The 22,303-nt window shown below is 61.6% G+C and overlaps 1 protein-coding gene across 1 annotated transcript; it reads right to left on the reverse strand.

Annotated features, from left to right (window-relative positions):
- Window positions 1-994: 994 nt before the first annotated feature.
- On the reverse strand, window positions 995-21,174 carry LOC137461629 (glutamate receptor ionotropic, kainate 5-like). Its single transcript, XM_068171306.1, is given in 23 exon segments — window positions 995-1,873; window positions 2,691-2,812; window positions 5,295-5,423; window positions 6,212-6,437; window positions 7,490-7,655; window positions 7,876-8,049; window positions 8,418-8,527; window positions 10,337-10,450; window positions 11,663-11,857; window positions 12,919-13,026; window positions 13,865-13,969; window positions 14,873-15,025; window positions 15,957-16,070; window positions 16,072-16,119; window positions 16,741-16,794; window positions 18,232-18,348; window positions 18,350-18,411; window positions 19,033-19,198; window positions 19,647-19,685; window positions 19,687-19,745; window positions 20,529-20,658; window positions 20,660-20,797; window positions 21,013-21,174. Coding segments are annotated over 23 exon segments (2,961 nt in total). The 3' UTR covers window positions 995-1,603.
- Between the last annotated feature and the right edge of the window lie 1,129 nt (window positions 21,175-22,303).

Below are 22,303 nucleotides of genomic sequence, written 5' to 3' on the forward strand. Positions count from 1 at the left end.
GCCGAGCAGAACGCAGGCGCCCCCTGGAGGCACCCCTGGCAAGCGGCGCCACCTGGCGGAAGCTAAGCAGAACGCTGGCGCCCCCTGGAGGCAATCCGGGCAAACGGCGCCGCCTGGCGGAAGCCAAGCAGGACGCAGGCGCCCCCCTGGAGGCACCCCGGGCAAACGGCGCCGCCTGGCGGGAGCTAAGCAGAACGCTGGCGCCCCCTGGAGGCACTCCGGGCAAACGGCGCCGCCTGGCGGGAGCTAAGCAGAACGCTGGCGCCCCCTGGAGGCAATCCGGGCAAACGGCGCCGCCTGGCGGAAGCCAAGCAGGACGCAGGCGCCCCCTGGAGGCACCCCGGGCAAACGGCGCCGCCTGGCGGGAGCTAAGCAGAACGCTGGCGCCCCCTGGAGGCACTCCGGGCAAACGGCGCCGCCTGGCGGAAGCCAAGCAGGACGCAGGCGCCCCCTGGAGGCACCCCGGGCAAACGGCGCCGCCTGGCAGAGGCTGAGCCAAGCGCAAGGCGCCCCCTGGGGGAGACGGCGCAGATTTGCAGGCGCCCCCTGGAGGTGCACCCAGGCAAAACGGCGCCCCCTGGAGGGATCCCCACACAAAGCAAACGAGGCAGAAAGGGAAGCTGGGCGTGGGGGGAGGGTCACGAGGCGTGAAGAGGGCGGTGGGCTCCGATGACGTAAAAGTCCAGCTGGGTTTTTATTGGAGGAGAAGGTGGGGAGGGGGTGGGAGGGTGGGGGGTGGGATGAGGTGGTGTGACGTCACCCCTCCCCCAAAACCGCGGGAAAATTCATTCCCCCACCCCCCCCCCAATAAAAACCCCGCGAAAATGGGGCCAAAGGAAACCAAAACCAAAGGGGGAACCAAACTAAATTAATTAATAATTAATTAATCAATAATCCCCCCCCCCTCCCCCCCCCCCTCGTGCCCCCCTTCCTCGCCACTCGACCCCCTCACCCCCCCCAACCCACAGCCCCCTCCCCCACCTCGCTGGTCCGTTGTTCCCTCCCCCCCCCCCCACCCCCGGCTTTGTTTCATTTTCGGGGGGGGGTTTCTCCAACTCCTTCCAGGCACAGCACGGGGGGGGGGGGCGGGGGGTGTCCATCCCCTCCCCCTCCCTTCACCTCCGAGAGAGTTTTTTATGGGGGGAGGGGCAGCACCCCCTCTCCCCTCCCCCCTGGCAGAGTTTTTTTGGGGGGAGGGGGGAGGGGGGACGGGAAGGCCGGGGGGCAGCACCCCTCCCTTCCCCCTTTCCCTTCCCCCTCCCCGGGAAGGCACAGCGCAGTTTTTTTTTGGGGGGGTGGGAGGTGCTGAGTCAGGAATTTGGGGGCGGGGGGGAGGTCTTCTTTGTGTTTTGGGGGGTGGTCCTGCTGCTCCCCCCCCCAGATCCATACGCACGGCGTACAAGGAGGGGGAGGGGGAGGGGGGGGATCTCTGTTTTTTGGGGGGGGGAGGACGGGGGAGGTTTCTCTGTCACTCCTGCTGCCTCCCCCCCCCCTTCCGCCGGGATTTTGAGGGGGGGGCTGCCCCGTTTGCCCTCCCCCCCCGCCGCGGGGAGGTGGATTTTGAAGGGGGGGTCCCGACCTGAGCGCCTGAATCCGGCGGCACTCAGGACAAACCCGAACGTGGGTACACGGTGGGGGGAGGGGGAGGGGGGGCGGCCCCTCCCCCTCCGATTTCCGCCGTCCCGGAGTACAATTTGCCGTTGCTGAAGCGCATCTCCCGCAGCCCCCCGCCCAGGGAGCCTCCCCCCCCCCCCGCGCCGTGGAGCGCTGCCGGCCGGTGGGCGTGGGGGCGGCGGCGGCGCCGGGCGCGGGCAGGCTTGCGGCAGGACACCGCTTGGCGCAGCTCCCGCAGCATCTCGGTGCAGAGCGACAGCTGCGGGGGGGGGGGAGAGGGGGCAACGATGGACCCCAAAAGTCTGCACCCCGCTGGTCCCCCCCCCCGCCCCTCGACCCCCCCCTTCCCCAGCCGCTTCAATCCCCCCCAAACCCTCTGTCCCCCTCCCCCCCACATTCCCGACCCACCCAAACGGCTCTGACCCCCCCCCAAAATAACCCTGAGCCCCCCCCCCCAATATCTCTGACCCCCCTAAAGTCCGGCCCCCCCCCAACACCTCTGACCAAGCCCCATCATGCTGGACCACCCCTTGCCCCCTCTTAACCCTCCCAAACCCCCCTGCCCCCCTCTCCCAACCCTGAGCCCCCCTAACCAGCTCTGAGCACTCCACAATAACCCAGCCCCCCCCCCCAACATTTCTGACTCAATCCAACACTTCTGACCCCCCTCCAAACTTGTAGACCCCCCCCCCTCAAAAGTGTGGACCCCCCCCAAAAAGGCTTTCTCCACTCCCCCCCACCTAATCACCTCTGGTGACCTTCAACCTCCCCAAACCCTTCCCCCAAGAGCCTGGACTCCCCCCCCAAAGTATGACCCCCCCCCCTTGACCTCTGACCCCTATCCATGACCTCTGACCCCCCCACCCCCCTCTAACCCCCACCCCAAGCTGTGTCCCCCATTGGACCTCCTCAGTCTTGCCCAAGCCCCTCAAGGACCAGAGGAACCCCATGGCAGCCACACCCCCAACCTTAGAGACCCCAACCCATGATCCATGACCCCCCCCATGATCCATGACCCTTCCCTCCATGCCCTGTGACACCCCTCCCCTCCCCCCCCACGGGTGTCCCCCCCTGACCTCCTCGCTCTCGGCCGAGCGCCGTGAGGACCACACGAACTCCATGACGGCCACCAGGATGGCCACGATCAGGCCACAGACCAGCACCACGAAGATGCCTCCAATGTTCTCCATGCCTAGCCCTGCAGCACAGCCACAGGGGCAGGGGCTGGGGGAGCCCTCCCACCACTGCCTCCAGACCTTCCCCCTCCTACCCTCCAAGGGTGTCTACCTACCCAACCCCCCACAAGGTGGCCAAGCACACCCCAAACCCATCCCAGACCCAACAAGAAGAACCCAAACCCAACCTAGACCCAACAAGAAGAACCCAAACCCACCCCAGACCCCACAAGAAGAACCCAAACCCACCCCAGAGCCAACTAGAAGAACCCAAACCCAACCTAGACCCCACAAGAAGAACCCAAACCGATCCCAGACCCAACTAGAAGAACCCAAACCCAACCTAGACCCAACAAGAAGAACCCAAACTCAACCTAGACCCAACAAGAAGAACCCAAACTCAACCTAGACCCCACAAGAAGAACCCAAACTCAACCTAGATCCCACAAGAAGAACCCAAACCCATCCCAGACCCAACAAGAATAACCCAAACCCAACCTAGACCCCACAAAAAGAACCCAAACCCAACCTAGACCCAACTAGAAGAACCCAAACCCAACCTAGACCCAACAAGAAGAACTCAAACCCAACCTAGACCCCACAAGAAGCACCCAAACCCAACCTAGACCTCAATAGAAGATCCCAAACCCAACCTAGACCCAACAAGAAGACTCCAAACGTCATCTAGACCCAACAAGAACCGAAACCCATCCTAGACCTCAATAGACTTCAGACACATTCTAGACCAGACTAGATGACTCCAAACCCAACCTAGACCCCACAAGAAGGCCCCAAACCCAATCTAGCCCCAACAAGAAGAACCCAAACCCAGCCTAGACCCAACAAGAAGAACCCAGTCTCAGCCCAACCCCAAATAGAAGAACCCAAACTTATCCTAGACCCCAATAAAAGATCCCAAACCCAACCTAGACCCAGCTTGAAGACCCCAAACCCAACCTACACCCCACAAGAAAAACCCAAACCCATCCTAGACCTCAATAGGAGAACCCAAACCCAACTTAGACCCAAGAAGAAGAACCCAAACCAATCCAATGTCTCAATAGAAGAACCCAAACCCAACCTACACCCCACAAGAAGAACCCAAACCTCATCTAGCCCCAACAAGAAGAACCCAAACCCAGCCTAGACCCCACTAGAAGAACCCAGTCTCAGCCCAGACCCAACTAGAAGAACCCAAACCCAACCTAGACCCAACTAGAAGAACCCAAACTCAACCTAGACCCAACAAGAAGAACCCAAACCGATCCCAGACCCAACTAGAAGAACTCAAACCCAACCTACACCCAACAAGAAGAACCCAAACCCACCCCAGACTCAACTAGAAGAACCCAAACCCAACCTAGACCCAACTAGAAGAACCCAAACCCACCCCAGACCCAACAAGAAGAACCCAAACCCACCCCAGACCCAACTAGAAGAACCCAAACCCAACCTAGACCCAACAAGAATAACCCAAATTCAACCTAGACCCAACAAGAAGAACCCAAACTCAACCTAGACCCAACAAGAAGAACCCAAACCCAACCTAGACCCCACAAGAAGAACCCAAACCCAACCTAGACCCAACAAGAAGAACCCAAACCCAACCTAGACCCAACAAGAAGAACCCAAACTCAACCTAGACCCAACAAGAAGAACCCAAATTCAACCTAGACCCCACAAGAAGAACCCAAACCCAACCTAGACCCCACAAGAAGCACCCAAACCCATCCTAGACCTCAATAGAAGATCCCAAACCCAACCTACACCCCACAAGAAGGACCTAAACCCATTCTAGACCTCAATAGGACAACCCAAACCCAACCTAGACCCAACAAGAAGACCCCAAACCTCATCTAGACCCAACAAGAAGAACCGAAACCCATCCTAGACCTCAATAGACTTCAGACACATTCTAGACCAGACTAGATGACTCCAAACCCAACCTAGACCCCACAAGAAGGCCCCAAACCCAATCTAGCCCCAACAAGAAGAACCCAAACCCAGCCTAGACCCAACAAGAAGAACCCAGTCTCAGCCCAACCCCAAATAGAAGAACCCAAACTTATCCTAGACCCCAATAAAAGATCCCAAACCCAACCTAGACCCAGCTTGAAGACCCCAAACCCAACCTACACCCCACAAGAAAAACCCAAACCCATCCTAGACTTCAATAGGAGAACCCAAACCCAACTTAGACCCAAGAAGAAGAACCCAAACCAATCCAATGCCTCGATAGAAGAACCCAAACCCAACCTACACCCCACAAGAAGAACCCAAACCCAACTTAGTCCCAAGAACAAGAACCCAAACCTTATCTAGACCCAACAAGAAAAATCCAAACCCAACCTTGACAAAACAAGAAGAGGCCAAACCCACCCTAGATCTAAATAGAAGAACCCAAAGCCAACCTAGATGCAACTGGAAGACCACACACCCAACCTACACTCCACAAGAAGAACCCAAACCCAACCTAGGCCCCAAAGCCAAGGGTTGTCCACCTACCCTTGGCCCTGTGGTCCTCCTCCTTGGGGCAGTGGCCTCCTTCCCACCACTTCCTCTTGAGGATCTCCAGGCGATTGTTCTCCTGTAGTTGCAGGATGGCCAAAGTGATCTCGTCCCGGAATGGGGAGCCTGGGGGAGACAGCAGATGGGAGGGACACCAGGCTTGGGGTCTTCATCCACCTCTCCTCTGTGCTCTGGAGGCACCACAGAGTGGCCCAGGACCTCCCTAAACCTCCAAAACCATTGGTGACCCCACAGGAAGACTCCAAATCCACCACAGACCCATCTAGAAGACCCTAAACCCATCCTAGATGACCCCAAACCCATCCTAGACCAAAGTAGAAGACCCCAAACCCATCATAGACACAACTAGAAGACCCCAAACTCATCATAGACCCGATTAGAAGGCCCCAAATCCAACCCAGACCAAGCTAGAAGACCCCAAATCCATTCTAGACCAAGCTAGAAGACTCTAAACCCAACCTAGACCTGACTAGAAGACCCCCAAAGCCATCACAGACCTGACTGGAAGACCCCAAATCCATTCTAGAACAAGCTAGAAGACTCTAAAACCCATCATAGACACAACTAGAAGACCCCAAACCCATCATAGACCCGACTAGAAGACCCCAAATCCATCATAGACCAGACTAGAAGACCCCAAACCCATCCTAGACCCAACTAGAAGACCCCAAACCCATCATAGACACAACTAGAAGACCCCAAACCCATCATAGACACAACTAGAAGACCCCAAACCCATCATAGACCTGACTAGAAGACCCCAAACCCATCCTAGACCAAGCTAGAAGACTCCAAACCCATCCTAGACCTGACTAGAAGACCCCAAATCCATCCCAGACCCAATGAGAAGCCCCCAAAGCCACACCAGCCCCAGCCTGCAGGGGGCGCCATACCCAGGGGCATGCCAATGCCATAGCCCTTGGTGTCCAGCAGGCCTCCAATCTGGGTGAGGTTGCAGTTGTGGCGCCGGTGGTACTCGTTCATGGTGGACTCCAGCAGGAAGGCATACTTGGAGTTGAGGACCCTGGCGATGCCTTCCTCCGTGCTCTTGACGAAGACGCTGGGCTGCTTGGCCTGCATGTAGTTCCACATCCGCTGGTAGGTCTGGTAGCGCGAGTTCTGGGGGACAGCAGGGGGTCAGGGGAGGAGCTGGGGGGTGGAAGGGGTAGATCTAATGGGGGTTGGGTTGAGTTGATCTAGGGTGGATTGGGTTGAGTTGACCCTGGTTAGATTTATTTTGGTTGGGTTGCATAGATCTAGGTTGAGTTGGGTTGAGGTAGGGTGGGGTGGGTTGAGGTGGGGTGGGTTGGGTTGAGTTGGGTTGAGGTAGGGTAGGGTGGGTTGAGTTGGGTTGACTAGGGTGGGGTTGGGTTGAGTTTGGTTGATCCAGGGTGGGTTGGGTTGAGTTGGGTTGATCTAGGGTGGGGTGGGTTGATCTAGAATGGGTTGGGTTAATTTGGGTTGAGGTGGGGGGGTGAGTTGAGTTGGGTTGATCTAGGGTGAGTTGATCTAGAGTGGGTTGGGTTAAGTTGGGTTGAGGTAGGGTGGGGTGGGTTGAGTTGGGTTGACTAGGGTGGGGTTGGGTTGAGTTTGGTTGATCCAGGGTGGGTTGGGTTGAGTTGGGTTGATCTAGAGTGGGTTGGGTTGAGTTGGGTTGATCTAGGGTGGGTTGGGTTAAGTTGGGTTGAGGTAGGGTGGGGTGGGTTGAGTTGGGTTGACTAGGGTGGAGTGGGTTGATCTAGAGTGGGTTGGGTTAAGTTGGGTTGATCTAGGGTGGGTTGAGTTGAGTTGGGTTGATCTAGGGTGGGTTGGGTTGAGTTGGGTTGATCTAGGATGGGTTGAGTTGAGTTTGGTTGATCTAGGGTGGGGTGAGTTGATCTAGGGTGTGTTGAGTTAAGTTGGGTTGATCTAGGGTGGGTTGAGTTTGGTTGATCTAGGGTGGGGTGAGTTGAATTGGGTTGATCTAGGGTGGGTTGGGTTAAGTTGGGTTGATCTAGGGTGGGTTGGGTTGATCTAGGGTGTGTTGGGTTGAGTTGGGTTGATCTAGGGTGGGGTGGGTTGAGTTGGGTTGACCTGGCTTGAGTTGGGTTGGGTCACGTTGCGCTGCCTGTGCCTGGGCTTGTCTCTGGCCAGCTGGGGCTGCCAGCAGCTGTTGCTGGCCAGCTGCTCACCTGGAAGAATGTCATGGTGGAGCCGGCGTGGATGGTGCCGTACTCGATGTTGGTCTGGTCGGCCAGGTCGTCGGCGGACTCGATCGGTACCTCCATGCGCTGCACCGTCAGGAACGCGGCCAGGTTGGCCGTGTAGGAGGAGATGATGATGAGGGTGAAGGCCCACCTGGAGGAACACCCCCGCGGCCACAGGGGCAGGAAGGCTGAGGTCAGCTGCTTGGGAGGGTCTCCATGGGCAGACCACAGCCCACCTCAGCTGCAGAGGGAGAAGGAGGAGGAGGAGGAGGAGAAGGAGAAGGAGGAGGAGAAGGACAAGGAGAAGGACAAGGAGGAGAAGGAGAAGGAGGAGAAGAGGGAGGAGGAGGAGGGGGAGGGGGAGGTCTCACCAGACGCCACTGACGCAGCGAGTGGAAAGGGCTCTGGGCATGACCTCGGAGCCCTGCTGCAGGAAGCCTCCGACAGGGAACCAGAGGCTGTTGCCCAGGGTGTATTGGTTCTCCAGCAGCTCCTGGCGCTCCCGCGGGCAGGCCTGGGGCCGCGACCACTCGTAGGGGCTCAGCCTGGGGGAAGCAGCACAGCGAGGAGGACCTCAGCCAGCAGCTCTCCAGCCCTGCTCCATCCCAGGCAGAACGCAGCAGGAGCTTCCCCGGCCCCAGAGCCCTGAGATGACCGCACCAGGAGCTCCAGGAGCTCCTCAGACCCTTGAGGTGCGGCCAAGCGAGACCCAAAAGCCCATCCGGGAGCTCCTTGTTGCCCCCCAGAGCCGTCCCGGACCCAGCAAAGAGCTGGGGCTGGTCCCTGGCATTGTCCGAGGAGCTCAAGAAGGTTCTGGAGGGACCTTGGGGGGGCTGCCCTGGGCTGCCCCGGGGGGGGTCGTCCCTTCGGGTCCTGCCGAGGTGTGGCGGGGCGGGGCGGGGGCGGGGCTCACCGGGCAGCCAGGAAGAGGACGCAGCTGACGGCCAGGTAGGCCAAGAGCATGAAGAGCCAGACGGCAGGGGAGAAGGGGTCTAGGAAGGAGAAGTACCCAGGCCTGCGGCCCTGGGGGGCACCGGCCCTGCGTCGGCACCGTGCGCCCCACGCCCACCCAGAGCCACATCCATACCCGCACCCATACCCACCCGCAACCTCCCATAACCTCCCCGCACCACCTCCCACCTGTACCCACCTGCACCCACCTGCACCCACACCCACCTGCACCCACACCCACCCGCACCCACACCCACCTGCACCCACACTCAGCCCCACCCACCCACACCCACCCACACATGCACCCACACCCACGTGAACCCACAGCCATACCCATACCCACACCCACCTGCACCCACACCCATACTCACACCCTCACCCAGACCCACCTGCACCCACACCCACCTGCACGTACACCCATACCCACATCTGCACCCATACCCACCCGCACCCACACCTGCATCCACACACCCACACCCACCTGCTCCCACACCCACCTGCACATACACCCATACCCACACCTGCACCCACACCCACCTGCACATACACCCATACCCACACCTGCACCCACACCCACCTGCACGTACACCCATACCCACACCTGCACCCACACCCACCCGCACCCACTCCTGCATCCACACACCCACACCCACCTGCACCCACACCCACCCGCACCCCACTCCTGCATCCACACACCCACACCCATCCGCACCCACACCCACCCACACATGCACCCATACCTACACCCGCACCCATCCACACACCCACACCAACCTGCAACCACACTCACACAACCACACCCATCTGCACCCACCCACACCCACACCCCCACACCCACACCCCATACCCAATGCCCACCCACACCCACCCACACCTACACCCACACTCAGCACCCACTACACCCAGCACCCACCTGCACCCACACCAAGCCACACACACCCACACCCACACCCACATGCACTCACTCGCAACCACCCACACCCACACCCAGCTGCACCCAACCCAACCTCACACCCAGCTGCACCCATACCCACTCCAACCTGCACCCACACCCACACCAACCTGCACCCACATCCACACACCCACCCCCGCACCCACTGCCCACACACCCACACCCACCCGTGCCCACCCACATCTGCACCCACACCTGAACCTGCACCCAATGCTGGCCCACACCCACCCACATGACCCCACCCACACAGCACCACACACCTCCCACACACCTACCCCCCACACTTCCACCCACATACCCTCACGGACCACCCACCACCCCACACACCTCCACCTCCACACCACCTCAGACCACCTCGACCCCCATCCACCACCCACACCCACCCACAATCACCACCCACACACCCCCACAGACCACCCACCACCCGCACTGACCACCCACCCCCATGGACCACCTGCACGGACCCCCACCCCCACCCCCACAGACCACCCCCCTCCCCTGCACTGACCACTGCCCCCACCGGCCCAGACCACCGTGGACCACTGCTGCCGGACCACCACCCTACCCCCGCTGACCACCCCCCCGGACCACCCCCACACACACACCATGGACCACCACGCCAGACCACTGCCCCTGGACCACCACCCCACCATCTCTGGAGCACCACCATAGACCCACCGCCCCCCCATGAAGACCACCACCCCACCACCACCTCCAGGACCTCCCCCACCATGACCTCCACCACTTCCAGGACCTCCTCCCCCCCCCCCCCCCCCCACCACCTCCATCAGCTTCTCCCCCACCACCTCCACCATCTCCACCATCTCCATCACCTCCTCCCCACCATGACCTCCACCACTTCCAGGGCCTCCTCCCCACCACCACCACCTCCACCACCTCCAGGACCTCCTCCCCTCCCGCAGCAGTACCATCTGGACCCTGTAGAGGATGCTGATGCCCAGGGTCATGAAGGGCTTGGAGAAGTCGATGACCTTCTCCCTCTCGGCCGTGATGGTGAAGGCAGCCACAGCCAGGTCAGCTTTCTGGGAGGACACCAGGACACAAACCTCCAGGGGGTGGCCTTCAAATGGTCCAGGGACCCCCAGAACCTTCTTCAGGAGACCCCAACCCCCCAGAACCTGACCCCAAACCCCCAGAAGCTCCTCCAGAAGACCTCACTCCCCCTAGAATCTTCTTTAGAAGACCCCAAAGCCCCCAGAACCTTCTCCAGGAGACCCCAGACCCCACCACTCAACCCCAAACCTCCTTAACTCCACCCCAGACCCCCATCACTTGACCCCAGACCCCCAGAACCTTCTCCAGAATATCTGACCCCCATCCCTCAACCCCAGACCCCATAACTCATCCCCAAACTTCCATAACTCAACCCCAAACCTTCATAACTCAACCCCAAGCCTCCATCACTTGACCCCAGACCCTCAGAACCTTCTCCAGAAGATCTCAGACCCCATCACTGAACCTCAAACCTCCATAAGTCAACCCCAGACCCCAATTACTTGAAGCCAGACCCCCAGAACCTTCTCCAGAAGACCCCAGACCCCTATCACTCAACCTCAAACCTCCATCACTTGACCTCAAAACCCCCATCACTTGACCCCAGATCCCCAGAACCTTCTCCAGAACATCCCAGACCCCCATAACTCAACCCCAGACCTCCATAACTCAACCCCAGACCTCCATAACTCAACCCCAAACCTCCATCCCTTGACCCCAGACCCCCAGAGCCTTCTCCAGAAGACCCCAGTCCCCCATAACTCAGCTCCAGACCTCCATCACTCCACCCCAAACCTCCATCACTTACCCCAGCTCCCCTGAGCCTTCTCCAGAAGACCCCAGACCTCCATCACTCCACCCCAAACCTCCATCACTTGACCCCAGACCACAGAACCTTCTCCAGAAGACCCCAGACCTCCATCACTCCACCCCAAACCTCCATCACTTGACCCCAGACCCCCAGAGCCTTCTCCAGGAGACCCCAGTCCCCCATAACTCAACCCCAGACCTCCATCACTCCACCCCAAACCTCTATCATTTGACCCCAGACCCCCGGAGCCTTCTCCAGAACATCCCGGACCCCCATAACTCAACCCCAAACCTCCATCACTTGACCCCACACCCCCAGAACCTTTTCCAGAAGACCTCAGATCTCCATCACTCAACCCCAAGCCCCCATCACTGCCCCCAGCCGCCGCCAGCAGCCCCTCCGGAGCCCCCGCGCCGCCTGCAGGCCGCACCCTGTTGATGAGCTCCCCAACCATGCCGGTCCAGGAGCCGTTGGCCTCGGGGGCGCCGTAGAGTCCATCCTCCACCAGCTTGAGGTGGAAGCGGAAGTGCAGGAGCCCTGCCAGCTCCTGCAGCATGTCCACGCAGAAGCCCTCGTAGCGCTCGGGCCCACCGGCGCCCCCCACCCGCATCACGTAGGGGTTCTCCTGGGGGGGAAGGAAGGACACAGCCACGTGGCCACCAGGGGGTTGGGATGGGGAAGGGGAGGCCAGAGTGGAGCGTCTGGAGGCAGGGGAGGACCCAAGGAGGAAGGCAATGGAGAAGGCAATGGAGAAGCCAAGGAGGAGGTCAATGGAAAAGGCAATGGAGAACCCAAAGAGGAGGTAAATGGAAGAGGCAATGGAAAAGCCAAGGAGGAGGTCAGTGGAGAAGGCAATGGAAAGGCAAGGAGGAAGGCAAGCAGGAGGTCAATAGAGAAGGCAATGGAGAAGCCAAGGAGGAGGTCAATGGAGAAGGCAATGGAGAAGCCAAGGAGGAAGGCAAGAAGGAGCTCAATGGAGAGGCCCAGGAGGAACTCAATGGAGAAGCCAAAGAAGAGGCTAAGGAAGAACCCAATGGAAAAGCCAAGGAGAAGCCCATGGAGGACCCAAGGAAGAAGCCAAGGAGGAACCCAAAGAGGAACCTAATGGAGAACCCAAGGAGGAACTCAAAGGAGAACCCAGTGGAAAACCCAAGGAGGACCCCAACGGAGAAGCCAAGAAGCCAATGGAGAAGCCGAGGAGGAACCCAAAGGGAACCCAAAGGAGAACCCAAGGGGGCCTCAATGGGAGTTCAACAGATGAAGACCCCAAGGAGACCCTAGATGGAGTCACCAAGAGGACCTCATGGGGATAGTGATGGAGATCTCAGTGGAGACACCCAAGAGGACCCCAGATGAAGACCCCAAGGTGAAGGTGATGGAGGACAGCCCAAGAGGACCTGAAGGACCACCCCAGATGAAGCCCCCAAGGTGACAGTGATGAAGGCCCCAATGAGGACACCCCAAGAGGCCCTCAAGGACAGCCCAAGAGGACCTCTAGGACCACCCCCAGATGAAGGTGATGGAGATCCTTCATCAGAAGCCCAAGGAAACCCCAAATGAAGCCCCCCAACAGGACCTGCTGGAACCCCCTGAAGACTTCCCCGCAAAGCGAGACCCCAAGGAGACACCGGGTGGGTCGCAGCCCCTCCCCCCAGCCCAGGAGGTCCCCAGGGGGCGGTGGCTCACCAGGATGGTGGTGATGATGAGGGTCTTGTTGGCCAAGCTGTCGGAGCCGTTGATGGCCAAGGTGGTGGCGTTCATGGCCAGCGTGCGGTTGGAGTACCACACCCCCACCTGCGGGCACCAGTGGGGCTCAGCCGCGCGGCACACTGCGGCCACAGGGAGATGGAGATGACCGTGGGGTGGGGACCATGGGGTGGTGACCATGGGGTGGTGGTGGCCATGGGGTGATGGTGACCGTGTGGTGGTGACCATGGGGTGGTGATGAACCATGGGGTGATGGTGACCATGTGGTGGTGACCATGGGGTGGTGGTGACCAAGGGGTGGTGATGACCATTGGGTGATGAACTATGGGTTGATGGTGACCATGTGGTGGTGACCATGGGGTGGTGGTGACCAAGGGGTGGTGATGACCATTGGGTGATGAACTATGGGCTGATGGTGACCATGTGGTGGTGACCATGGGGTGGTGGGTGACCATGGGGTGATGACGATGGGGGGGTGACCATGGGGTGGTGGTGACTATGGGGTGTTGGTGAACATGGTGGGGTGACCATGGGGTGGTGGTGACCATGGGGTAGTGACCATGGGGTGGTGATGACCATGGGGTGGTGGTGAACATGGGGTGGTGGTGACCATGAGGGGGTGACCATGGGGTGGTGGTTACCATGGGGTGGTGGTGACCATGAGGGGGTGACATGGGGGGGTGACCATGGGGTGGTGATGACTATGGGGGTGTTGGTGAACATGGTGGGGTGACCATGGAGTGGTTGTGACCGCAGGGTAGTGGTGAACCTGTGGTGATGACCATGGGGTGGTGGTGACCTTGGGGTGGTGGTGACCATGGAGTGGAGACCATGGGCCAGTGATGACCATGGGGTGGTGGCCACCATGGGGTGATGACCATGGGGTTGGTGACCACGTGGTGGTGGTGGCCATGGCGGAGCTGACCTCGCGGTGGCCATGGCGTCCCTTCTCCAGCACGTGCAGGGTGTAGTTGGTCCTCTGGCCCTTGCTGTTGAACTCCACCCTCCCTGTCAGGCCATCGTACTCCACCTGGGCCAGGAGAAGACATCTGGGGCAGGAGGGGACATGGGGGGGGGGAGGGGAGCAAGACCCTTCCCCACCCCCAAAAAGATCCAACCCCACCCCAAAATCCACTTCTGGAGACCTCCAGAGGAAGATGGAGAAGGTTTGAAGAACCCTTGGGTTGCTTTGAGGAACCTCAAGAAGGGCTTGGGGGCTCCAAGGAGCTTCTGGGGCTCCAGGAAGCTTTTGGGGATCCTCCAAGGAGCATTTGAGGTCCTCTAGAAGAGCTTTTGGGGTCTTCCAGGTGGGTTTTTGGGGTCCCACAGGACTTTGGGGTCACTCTAGCAACTTTTTGAGGTTCCTCAGGAGGGTTTGAGGTATCCCAGTTGGGTTTTGTTGTTCCCAGTTAGGTTTTGAAGTCCCCAGTTGGGGTTGTCAGGTTCCTCAGGAGGGTTTTGAGGTTCCCCAGTTGGGTTTTGAGGTCACTCAGGAGGCTTTTGGTCTCCCCCAGTTGTGTTTTAGTGTCCCCAGTTGGGTTTTGAGGTCCCTCAGGAGGCTTTTGGTCTCCCCAGTTGTGGTTTTAGTGTCCCCATTTGGGTTTTGAGGTCCCTCAGGGAGGATTTTGGTCTCCCCGGTTGGGTTTTGAGGTTTCCCAGTTGGGTTTTGAGGTTCCTGAGGAGGCTTTTGGCCTCCCCAGTTGGGTTTTAGTGTCCCCAGTTGGGTTTTGAGGTCCCTCAGGAGGCTTTTGGTCTCCCCAGTTGGGTTTTAGTGTCCCCAGTTGGGTTTTGAGGTCCCTCAGGAGGATTTTGGTCTCCCCAGTTGGGTTTTAGTGTCCCCAGTTGGGTTTTGAGGTTCCCCAGCGGTGTTTGGGTGACCCTGGAGGTGCCCCCTCCCTCCCCCACTCCAGGGAGGTTGTCCCCTGCCCCTCACCATCCTCAGGTAGTTCATCAGGCTGGTGCCGTGGGGCCAGATGCTGGGGGAGGCGCAGGCCAGGGGCCGGCCTCCGATCTCCTGGCTGCGGTTGAGCTCCCGAACCGCTCCGACCACCACATGCACCGCGTCGAACAGCAGCGCCGCCGACAGCTGCGGGCACCAAGGGCGGGGCAGGGCAGGGAGAGGTGGAGGAGGGGGAGAGGGAGGGGATGGGAGAGATGAAGGAGATGGACATGGATGAGGTGGAGGAGAAAGTGGAGGAGGAGAAGGAGATGGAGAAGGAGAAGGAGAAGGAGAAGGAGGAGAAGGAGAAGGGAGAAGGAGAAGGAGAAGGAGAAGGAGAAGGAGAAGGAGAAGGAGAAGGAGAAGGAGAAGGAGAAGGAGAAGGAGAAGGAGAAGGAGAAGGAGAAGGAGAAGGAGAAGGAGAAGGAGAAGGAGAAGGAGAAGGAGAAGGAGAAGGAGAAGGAGGAGGAGAGGGAGGAGGAGAGGGAGGAGGAGAGGGAGGAGGAGAAGAAGGAGAAGGAGGAGGAGAAGGAGGAGGAGAAGGAGGAGGAGAAGGAGGAAGAGGAGGAGGAGAGGAGGAGGAGGAGGAGGAGGAAGATATGAGGCCATGGAGAATGTGGAGGAGATGGGACAGGTGGAGATGAGGACATGGAGATGAAGGAGGACCTCCCATGGGCTTTGAGCTTCTCCTATGGGTTCTGGGTTCCACTATGAGGTTTTGGGCTTCTCCTATAGGGTTTGAGCCCCCCTCCCTCCCCCATGGGAGTTGGAGGTCCCCCCCATAGGGCTTTTGAGGTTGTCCTACAGGGGTTTGAGGTCCTCCCATGGGGTTTTGAGGTTCTCCTACAGGGGTTTGAGATCTTCCCATGGGGTTTTGGGGGTCTCCCATGGGGGGTTGGGGGTTCTCCTACAGGGGTTTGAGATCCTTCCATGGGGTTTTGAGGTTCTGTGGAGTTTTGAGGCTCTCCTACAGGGGGTTTGAGGTCCCCCCATGGGCTCTCAGCTTCTCCTATGGGGTTTTGGGGTTCTCCTGCAGGGTTTGGGAGGTCTCCCCAGGGGTTTGGGGTCCCCCCCTCACCGCGGGGCCAGGGTAGGGGCTGAGGTCACAGTTCTCCCTCCAGGACATGTTGAGGCTGCGGACAAACTCCAGGTAGAAGGGGTGGCTGGTGTTGAACATGGAGAACCCCAACACCGTGGAGGGGGGCCTCGGCCAGGGCGTCCAGGCGCAGCAGGGGGAAGTCCTGGGGGGGGGCAGGAGGGCACCAGGGGTCAACAGAGGTCAACAGATGTCAATGGAGACCAATGGAGGTCAACAGAGGTCAACAGGGGGCAACACAGGGCACCAGAGGTCAACAGAGGGCAACAGGGGGGCAACAGGGGAGCAACAGAGGTCACCAGAGGGCACCAGAGGTAAACAAAGGTCAACAGAGGTCAACAGGGATCAACAGGGGTCAATGGAGGTCACCAAAGGTCAATGGAGATCAACAGAGGTCAATTATGGTCAACAGATGTCACTAGGGTTTACCAGGGGTCAATGAAGGTCAACAGGAGTCAACAGCAGTCAATGGAAGTCAACAAAGATCAATAGAGGTCAACAGAAGTCAACCATAGTCAACAGATGTCACCAGGGGTCACCAGGGGTCAATGGAGATCAACTAAGGTCAATAGAGGTCAACACAGGTCAACTAAGGTCACCAGGAGCCACCAAGGATTGCTGAAGGTCAACAGGGGACAACAGAAGGTCAACCAAGGTCAACAGTGGTCAATGGAGGTCAACCGAGGTCAGTAGGGGTCAACAGGGGTCAACAGGGGTCACAGGTGGTCACCAGGGGTAATGGAAGGTCAAGAGGTGCCCAGCTCACCATGGTGGTCAGGATGTACTTGTAGAAGGCTGAAGTCATGCCCAGCTCTGAGGCCTGCAGGTGGGGGGAGAAGGTGCAGAGCTCAACCTATAGTGACCCCAACCCATGGTGACCCCAACCTATGGTGACCCCAACCTATAGTGACCCCAACCCAATGGTGACCCCAAGCCATGGTGACCCCCAACCTAGAGTGACGCCAACTCTATAGTGACCCCCAACCCATGGTGACCCCAACCTAGAGTGACGCCAACTCTATAGTGACCCCAACCCATGGTGACCCCCAACCTAGAGTGACCCCAACTCTATAGTGACCCCAACCCATGGTGACCCCAACCTAGAGTGACCCCCAACTCTATAGTGACCCTGACCCAATGGTGACCCCCAACCCAATGGTGACCCCAAGCCATGGTGACCCTAACCCTATAGCAACCACAAACCATGGTGACCCCAATCCATGGTGACCCCAACCTAGAGTGACCCCAACTCTATAGTGACCCCAACCCATGGTGACCCCAACCTATAGTGACCCCAACTCTATAGTGACCCCCCGACCCAATGGTGACCCCCAACCCAATGGTGACCCCAAGCTATGGTGACCCCAACCTAAAGTGACCCCAAGCCATGGTGACCCTAACCCTATAGCGACCACAACCCATGGTGACCCCAACCCAATGGTGACCCCAAGCTATGGTGACCCCAACCTAGAGTGACCCCAACCCAATGGTGACCCCAAGCCATGGTGACCCCAATCTATAGTGACCCCAGCTCTATAGTGACCCCGACCCAATGGTGACCCCAACCCAACAGTGACCCCAAGCCATGGTGACTCCAACCTAAAGTGACCCCAACCTATAGTGACCCCCCAACTCTATAGTGACCCCAACCCAATGGTGACCCCAAGCCATGGTGACCCCAACCTATAGTGACCCCAACCCATGGTGACCACAACTCTATAGTGACCCCAACCCATGGTGACCCCAACCCATGTTGAACCCTTCCCATAGCCACATCCTGATGATCCTGGACCACCCCTGGCCCCATCCCTATGGTTCAGGACCTCAGACTCATAGTCCAAGACCTCCATCCCATGCTCCAAGACCTCCATCCCCATGCTCCAAGGCCTCCATCCCATGCTCCAAGACCTCCATCCCCGTGGTCCAAGACCTCCATCCCCATGCTCCAAGGCCTCCATCCCATGCTCCAAGACCTCCATCCCCATGCTCCAAGGCCTCCATCCCATGATCCAAGACCTCCATCCCCGTGGTCCAAGGCCTCCATCCCCATGCTCCAAGGCCTCCATCCCATGCTCCAAGACCTCCATCCCCATGCTCCAAGGCCTCCATCCCATGATCCAAGGCCTCCATCCCCCGTGGTCCAAGACCTCCATCCCCTTGCTCCAAGGCCTCCATCCCATGCTCCAAGGCCTCCATCCCCATGCTCCAAGGCCTCCCCGCTGTGCTGCAAGCCCCCTGCCCCAGGCCCTGGGGGCACCTTGCTGAGGACGAGGTGTGAGACGGAGGCGTTGGCGTCGATGATGATGGTGGTGACCTTGTCATCGCGGATCTCCTTCAGCAGGGGGGTTGGGTCCTGGGCCTCGTCCAGCACCCGCCACCGAGAGCGTCTCCCGCGAGATCAGGAACCTCCTCACCAGCTCCTCCAGACGCAGCAGGCCTGCAGCCACCTCCCATGGGCCTCCAACCCAGCCCTCGGCCTCCAACCCAGCCCTCGGCCTCCAACCCAGCCCTTGGCCTCCAACCCAGCCCTCACACATCCAACCCAGCCCTTGGCCTCCAACCCAGCCCTCGCACCTCCAACCCAGCCCTTGACCTCCAACCCAGCCCTAGCACCTCCAACCCAGCCCTCGGCCTCCAACCCAGCCCTCGCACCTCCAACCCAGCCTTTGGCCTCCAACCCATCCCATGGACCTCCCAGACACCTCAATCCCCCCTCCCAACCCCTTTACTGATGCTGCCAGCCCCCCTCCCTGTCCCCCTGAGACCCTCCAGCCCCCCCCATTCCCTTTTCCCCCCCCAAGCCCTCCATGCCCCCCCCGTGTACCCCCAACCCTTGACCCTCCTTTCCTTGGGGTGCCCTCCCAGACCCTCCCCACCCCCCTCAGTGCCCCCCTAGCCCCCTCCCAGTGCCCCCCAGCCCCCTCCCTGTCCCCCTGAGACTCTCCAGTCGCCCCATTCCCCACTGCGCCCCCCAAGCCCCCCACGTGTCCCCCCCCCGCCCCTCCCCCTGGGGTACCGTGCCCCCCCCTCCCCCCCCCCGCGGCGCCCCTCCCCCTACACTCGGCCTTGGCGCAGATGAGGGAGGCCGGGGGGTAGCGGAAGCTGCGCAGGACGTGGCCCAGGGCCAGGCTCAGGTCCTCGTTGCTGGGGTAGAGGCTGACGGCCGCGAAGCGAAGGAACTGCAGCCTGGGGGTCTCCTCCGGCCCCACCTTGATGTGAGGGATCTGGGGGGGGGAGGGGCAGGGGAGGGGCACCCACGGTGAGGGGGGTGGGGGCGGGGCTGGGGGCAACCGGGGGCATCAGGGAGTGCGGGGGGGCAGAGGGAATGGAGGGGACTGGAGAGTCCTGGGGGCACTGGGGGGGCGCTGGGGGGGCACTGAGGGGGTGGAGAGGGTCTGGGGGGGCGGGGGTGGGGGGCAACCAAGAGGGTGCAGGGGGCAGAAGGAATGAGGGACACTGAGGGGTCTCAAGGGGGACAGGGAGAGGTCTGGGGGTCCTGGGATGGAACTGAGGGTCCTAGGATGGGTTCTGGGGGGTCCCGGGGTGGATTTTGATGGGGAGGGGGGGTGGGGGCTGGGGGCACCGAGGGGAGGGGATTGGGGCTGTCAGCGCGGGGAGGGGGTCCCGCGGCGGGGGGGGGGGGGGGGGTGTCCCGCAGCCCCTCCCCCTGACCTCCTTCTCGCCGCAGATGTGGCTGACGGTGGCGGCGGCCCGCGGGGCTGGCAGCAGGGCCCAGGACCGAGACCACTCCCTTGGGCAGGATCTGGCACACTGTGGGGCACGGCCGGGCCGGGAGCTGGCACCCGCGCCTGCCACCAGGGGAAGCCCACCCCCAGCTCCCAACCCCACAGCCCCCAGCCCCTCACCAGCGCCCCCAGCTCAGTGCCCACCCCAGTGCCCCCCAGCCCCTTCCAGAGCCCATCCCAGTGCCCCCAGCCCCTTCCCAGTGCCCACCCCAGTGCCCCCCAGCCCAGTGCCCATGCCCTCAGCCCCTCACCAGTGCCCCCAGCCCAGTGCCCACCCCAGTGCCCCCAGCCCCTCACCAGTGCCCCCAGCCCAAGTCCAGTGCCCCAAGCACCTCACCAGTGCCCAACCCCAGTGCCCCCAGCCCAGTGCCCAATCCCCACCCCCAGCCCAGTGCCCCCAGCCCAGTGCCCACCCTAGTGCCCCCCAGCCCCAGTCCAGTGCCCCAAGCACCTCACCAGTGCCCAACCCCACAGCCCCCAGCCCAGTGCCCAATCCCCACCCCCCACCCCAGTGCCCCCAGCCCAGTGCCCACCCCAGTGCCCCCAGCCCCAGTCCAGTGCCCCAAGCACCTCACCAGTGCCCAACCCCACAGCCCCCAGCCCCAGTGCCCACCCCAGTGCTCCCAGCCCCACCCCAGTGCCCCCAGTGCCCATCCCAGTTCCCCCAGCCCCTGCCCAGTGCCCACCCCCCAAAGCCCCCAGCCCAAGGCCCACCCCCATGCTCCCAGCCCCACCCCCAGCGCCCCCCCAGCCCTTCACCTGTGCCCCCCCGGCCCCCCCCTCCGGTGCCCCCCCCCCGCGGGCTCACTGGTGTCGGTGGTCTCGTACTGGCTGTCCCCCTGCAGCTCGAAGATCTCCACCTCCAGCCGTGCCCGGGGGGGGGTCCCCAGGATGCCATTGAGGCGCTCCCGGGCCAGCGCCAGCGCCAGCCGCTCCCCCCCGCCCGCAGCCCGACCGCTCGTCCAGGATGGCCGCTGCGGGGGGAGGGGGGAGGGTGGGCGCCGGCACCTGGACCCCCGCCACCCCCCCACCCCCCCACCGGCCCTCACGCACGGACCGCGACAGGAATATAGATCCCTATGGATCCCCCATGGACCTCTATGGAACCCTACGGACCCCTAAGGAGTCCTATGGACCCCCACGACCCCCCCAGCCGCCACCCCCCGCATGGAGCCCATGCCCCCCAGTGCTCCCCATGCCCCCAGTGCTCCCCATGCCCCTTGTGTTCACCTTTCCCTTTGCCCCCCACGCCCCCAGTGCCCCCCCATGACCTTGTGCTCCCCATGCCCCACTTGCCCCCCATGCCCCCAGTGCCCCGTGCCCCCCATGCACTCCATGCCCCCAGTGCCTTCCTTGCCCCCCATGCCCCCAGTGACCTCCATATCCCCCATGTCCCTTGTGCTCCCCATGCCCCACTTGCCCCCCATGCCCTCCATGCCCCACTTGCCCCCCATGCCCCCAGTGTCCCGTGCCCCCCATGCCCTCCATGCCCCCAGTGCCCCCCCATGTCCCCAGTGCACACCATGCCCCCTATGCCCTCCATGCCCCTTGTGCTCCCCATGGTCCCCATGCCCCCCATACACCCCTTGCCCCCCACGCCCCCAGTGCACTCCATGCCCCTTGTGCTCCCCATGCCCCCCCCTTGGCCCCATGCCCCCCCATGCCCCCCCCATGCCCCTTTTGTTCCCCTTGCCCCCCTTGCCCCCAATGCCCCCAGTACCCCCCATGCCCCTTCTGCTCCCCATGCCCCCGGTGCCCCCCTTGCCCCCCATGCTTCTTGTGCTTCCCATGCCCCCCTTGTCCCCCATGCCCCCAGTGCTCCTTGTGCTCCCCATGCCCCCAGTGCCCCCCCATGCCCCCAGTGCTCCCCATTGCCCCGCCTTGGCCCCCATCCCCCCAGTGCCTGCCACGTTACATCCCTCCCCTGCCCCCCCATCCCCTCCAGTGTCCCTTGTGCCCCCCCCATGCCCCCATAATCCTCGCACCCCCATCGCCCCCAACTCCCCCCATGCCCCATCCCCCTCCTTCCCCCCAGTACCCCCCATCCCCCCCATCCCCCCAGTGCCCCCCCACATTCCCATCCCCCCCATCCCCCCAGTGCCCCCCACGTTCCCATCTCCCCCATCCCCCCAGTGCCCCCCATGCTCCTCCCCGCCCAATTTCCTTTATCCCCCCCCCCCCATGTCCCTCTCCCCCCCCCCACTCCCAATCCCTCCCCGCCTCCCCGTCCCCGGTGCCCCCCCCCGGCGCTCACCCATGCGGAGCGGGCGCCGGCGCCGGCTGCCCGCGGGGGGGGAGGGCAGCCAGCAGCAGCAGCAGCAGCACCGCGGGGGGTCGCTGGCATCGTCCCCAGCTCCTCATGGAGGTGGTGGCGGCCGCGGCCACGCTCGCCGCCTGCGGGGACCCCCCCCCCGCCACGGCCTGAGACCCCCACCCCGAGACCCAAACCACCACGGACCCGAACCCCACCCACGGAGACCCTCCCAGGGCCGCCCAGACCCACTGGGAGCCCTCCTGAGCCCCCCAGGACCCCACACCTGGGACCCCCAGGCTCCCCCATCTGAGACCTCCCCCCCGAGACCC

This window comes from Melanerpes formicivorus, unplaced genomic scaffold, assembly GCF_026170545.1.
Source record: "Melanerpes formicivorus ecotype bairdi unplaced genomic scaffold, bMelFor1.0.p_v2 SCAF_2731, whole genome shotgun sequence".
Classification (NCBI taxonomy): domain Eukaryota; kingdom Metazoa; phylum Chordata; class Aves; order Piciformes; family Picidae; genus Melanerpes; species Melanerpes formicivorus.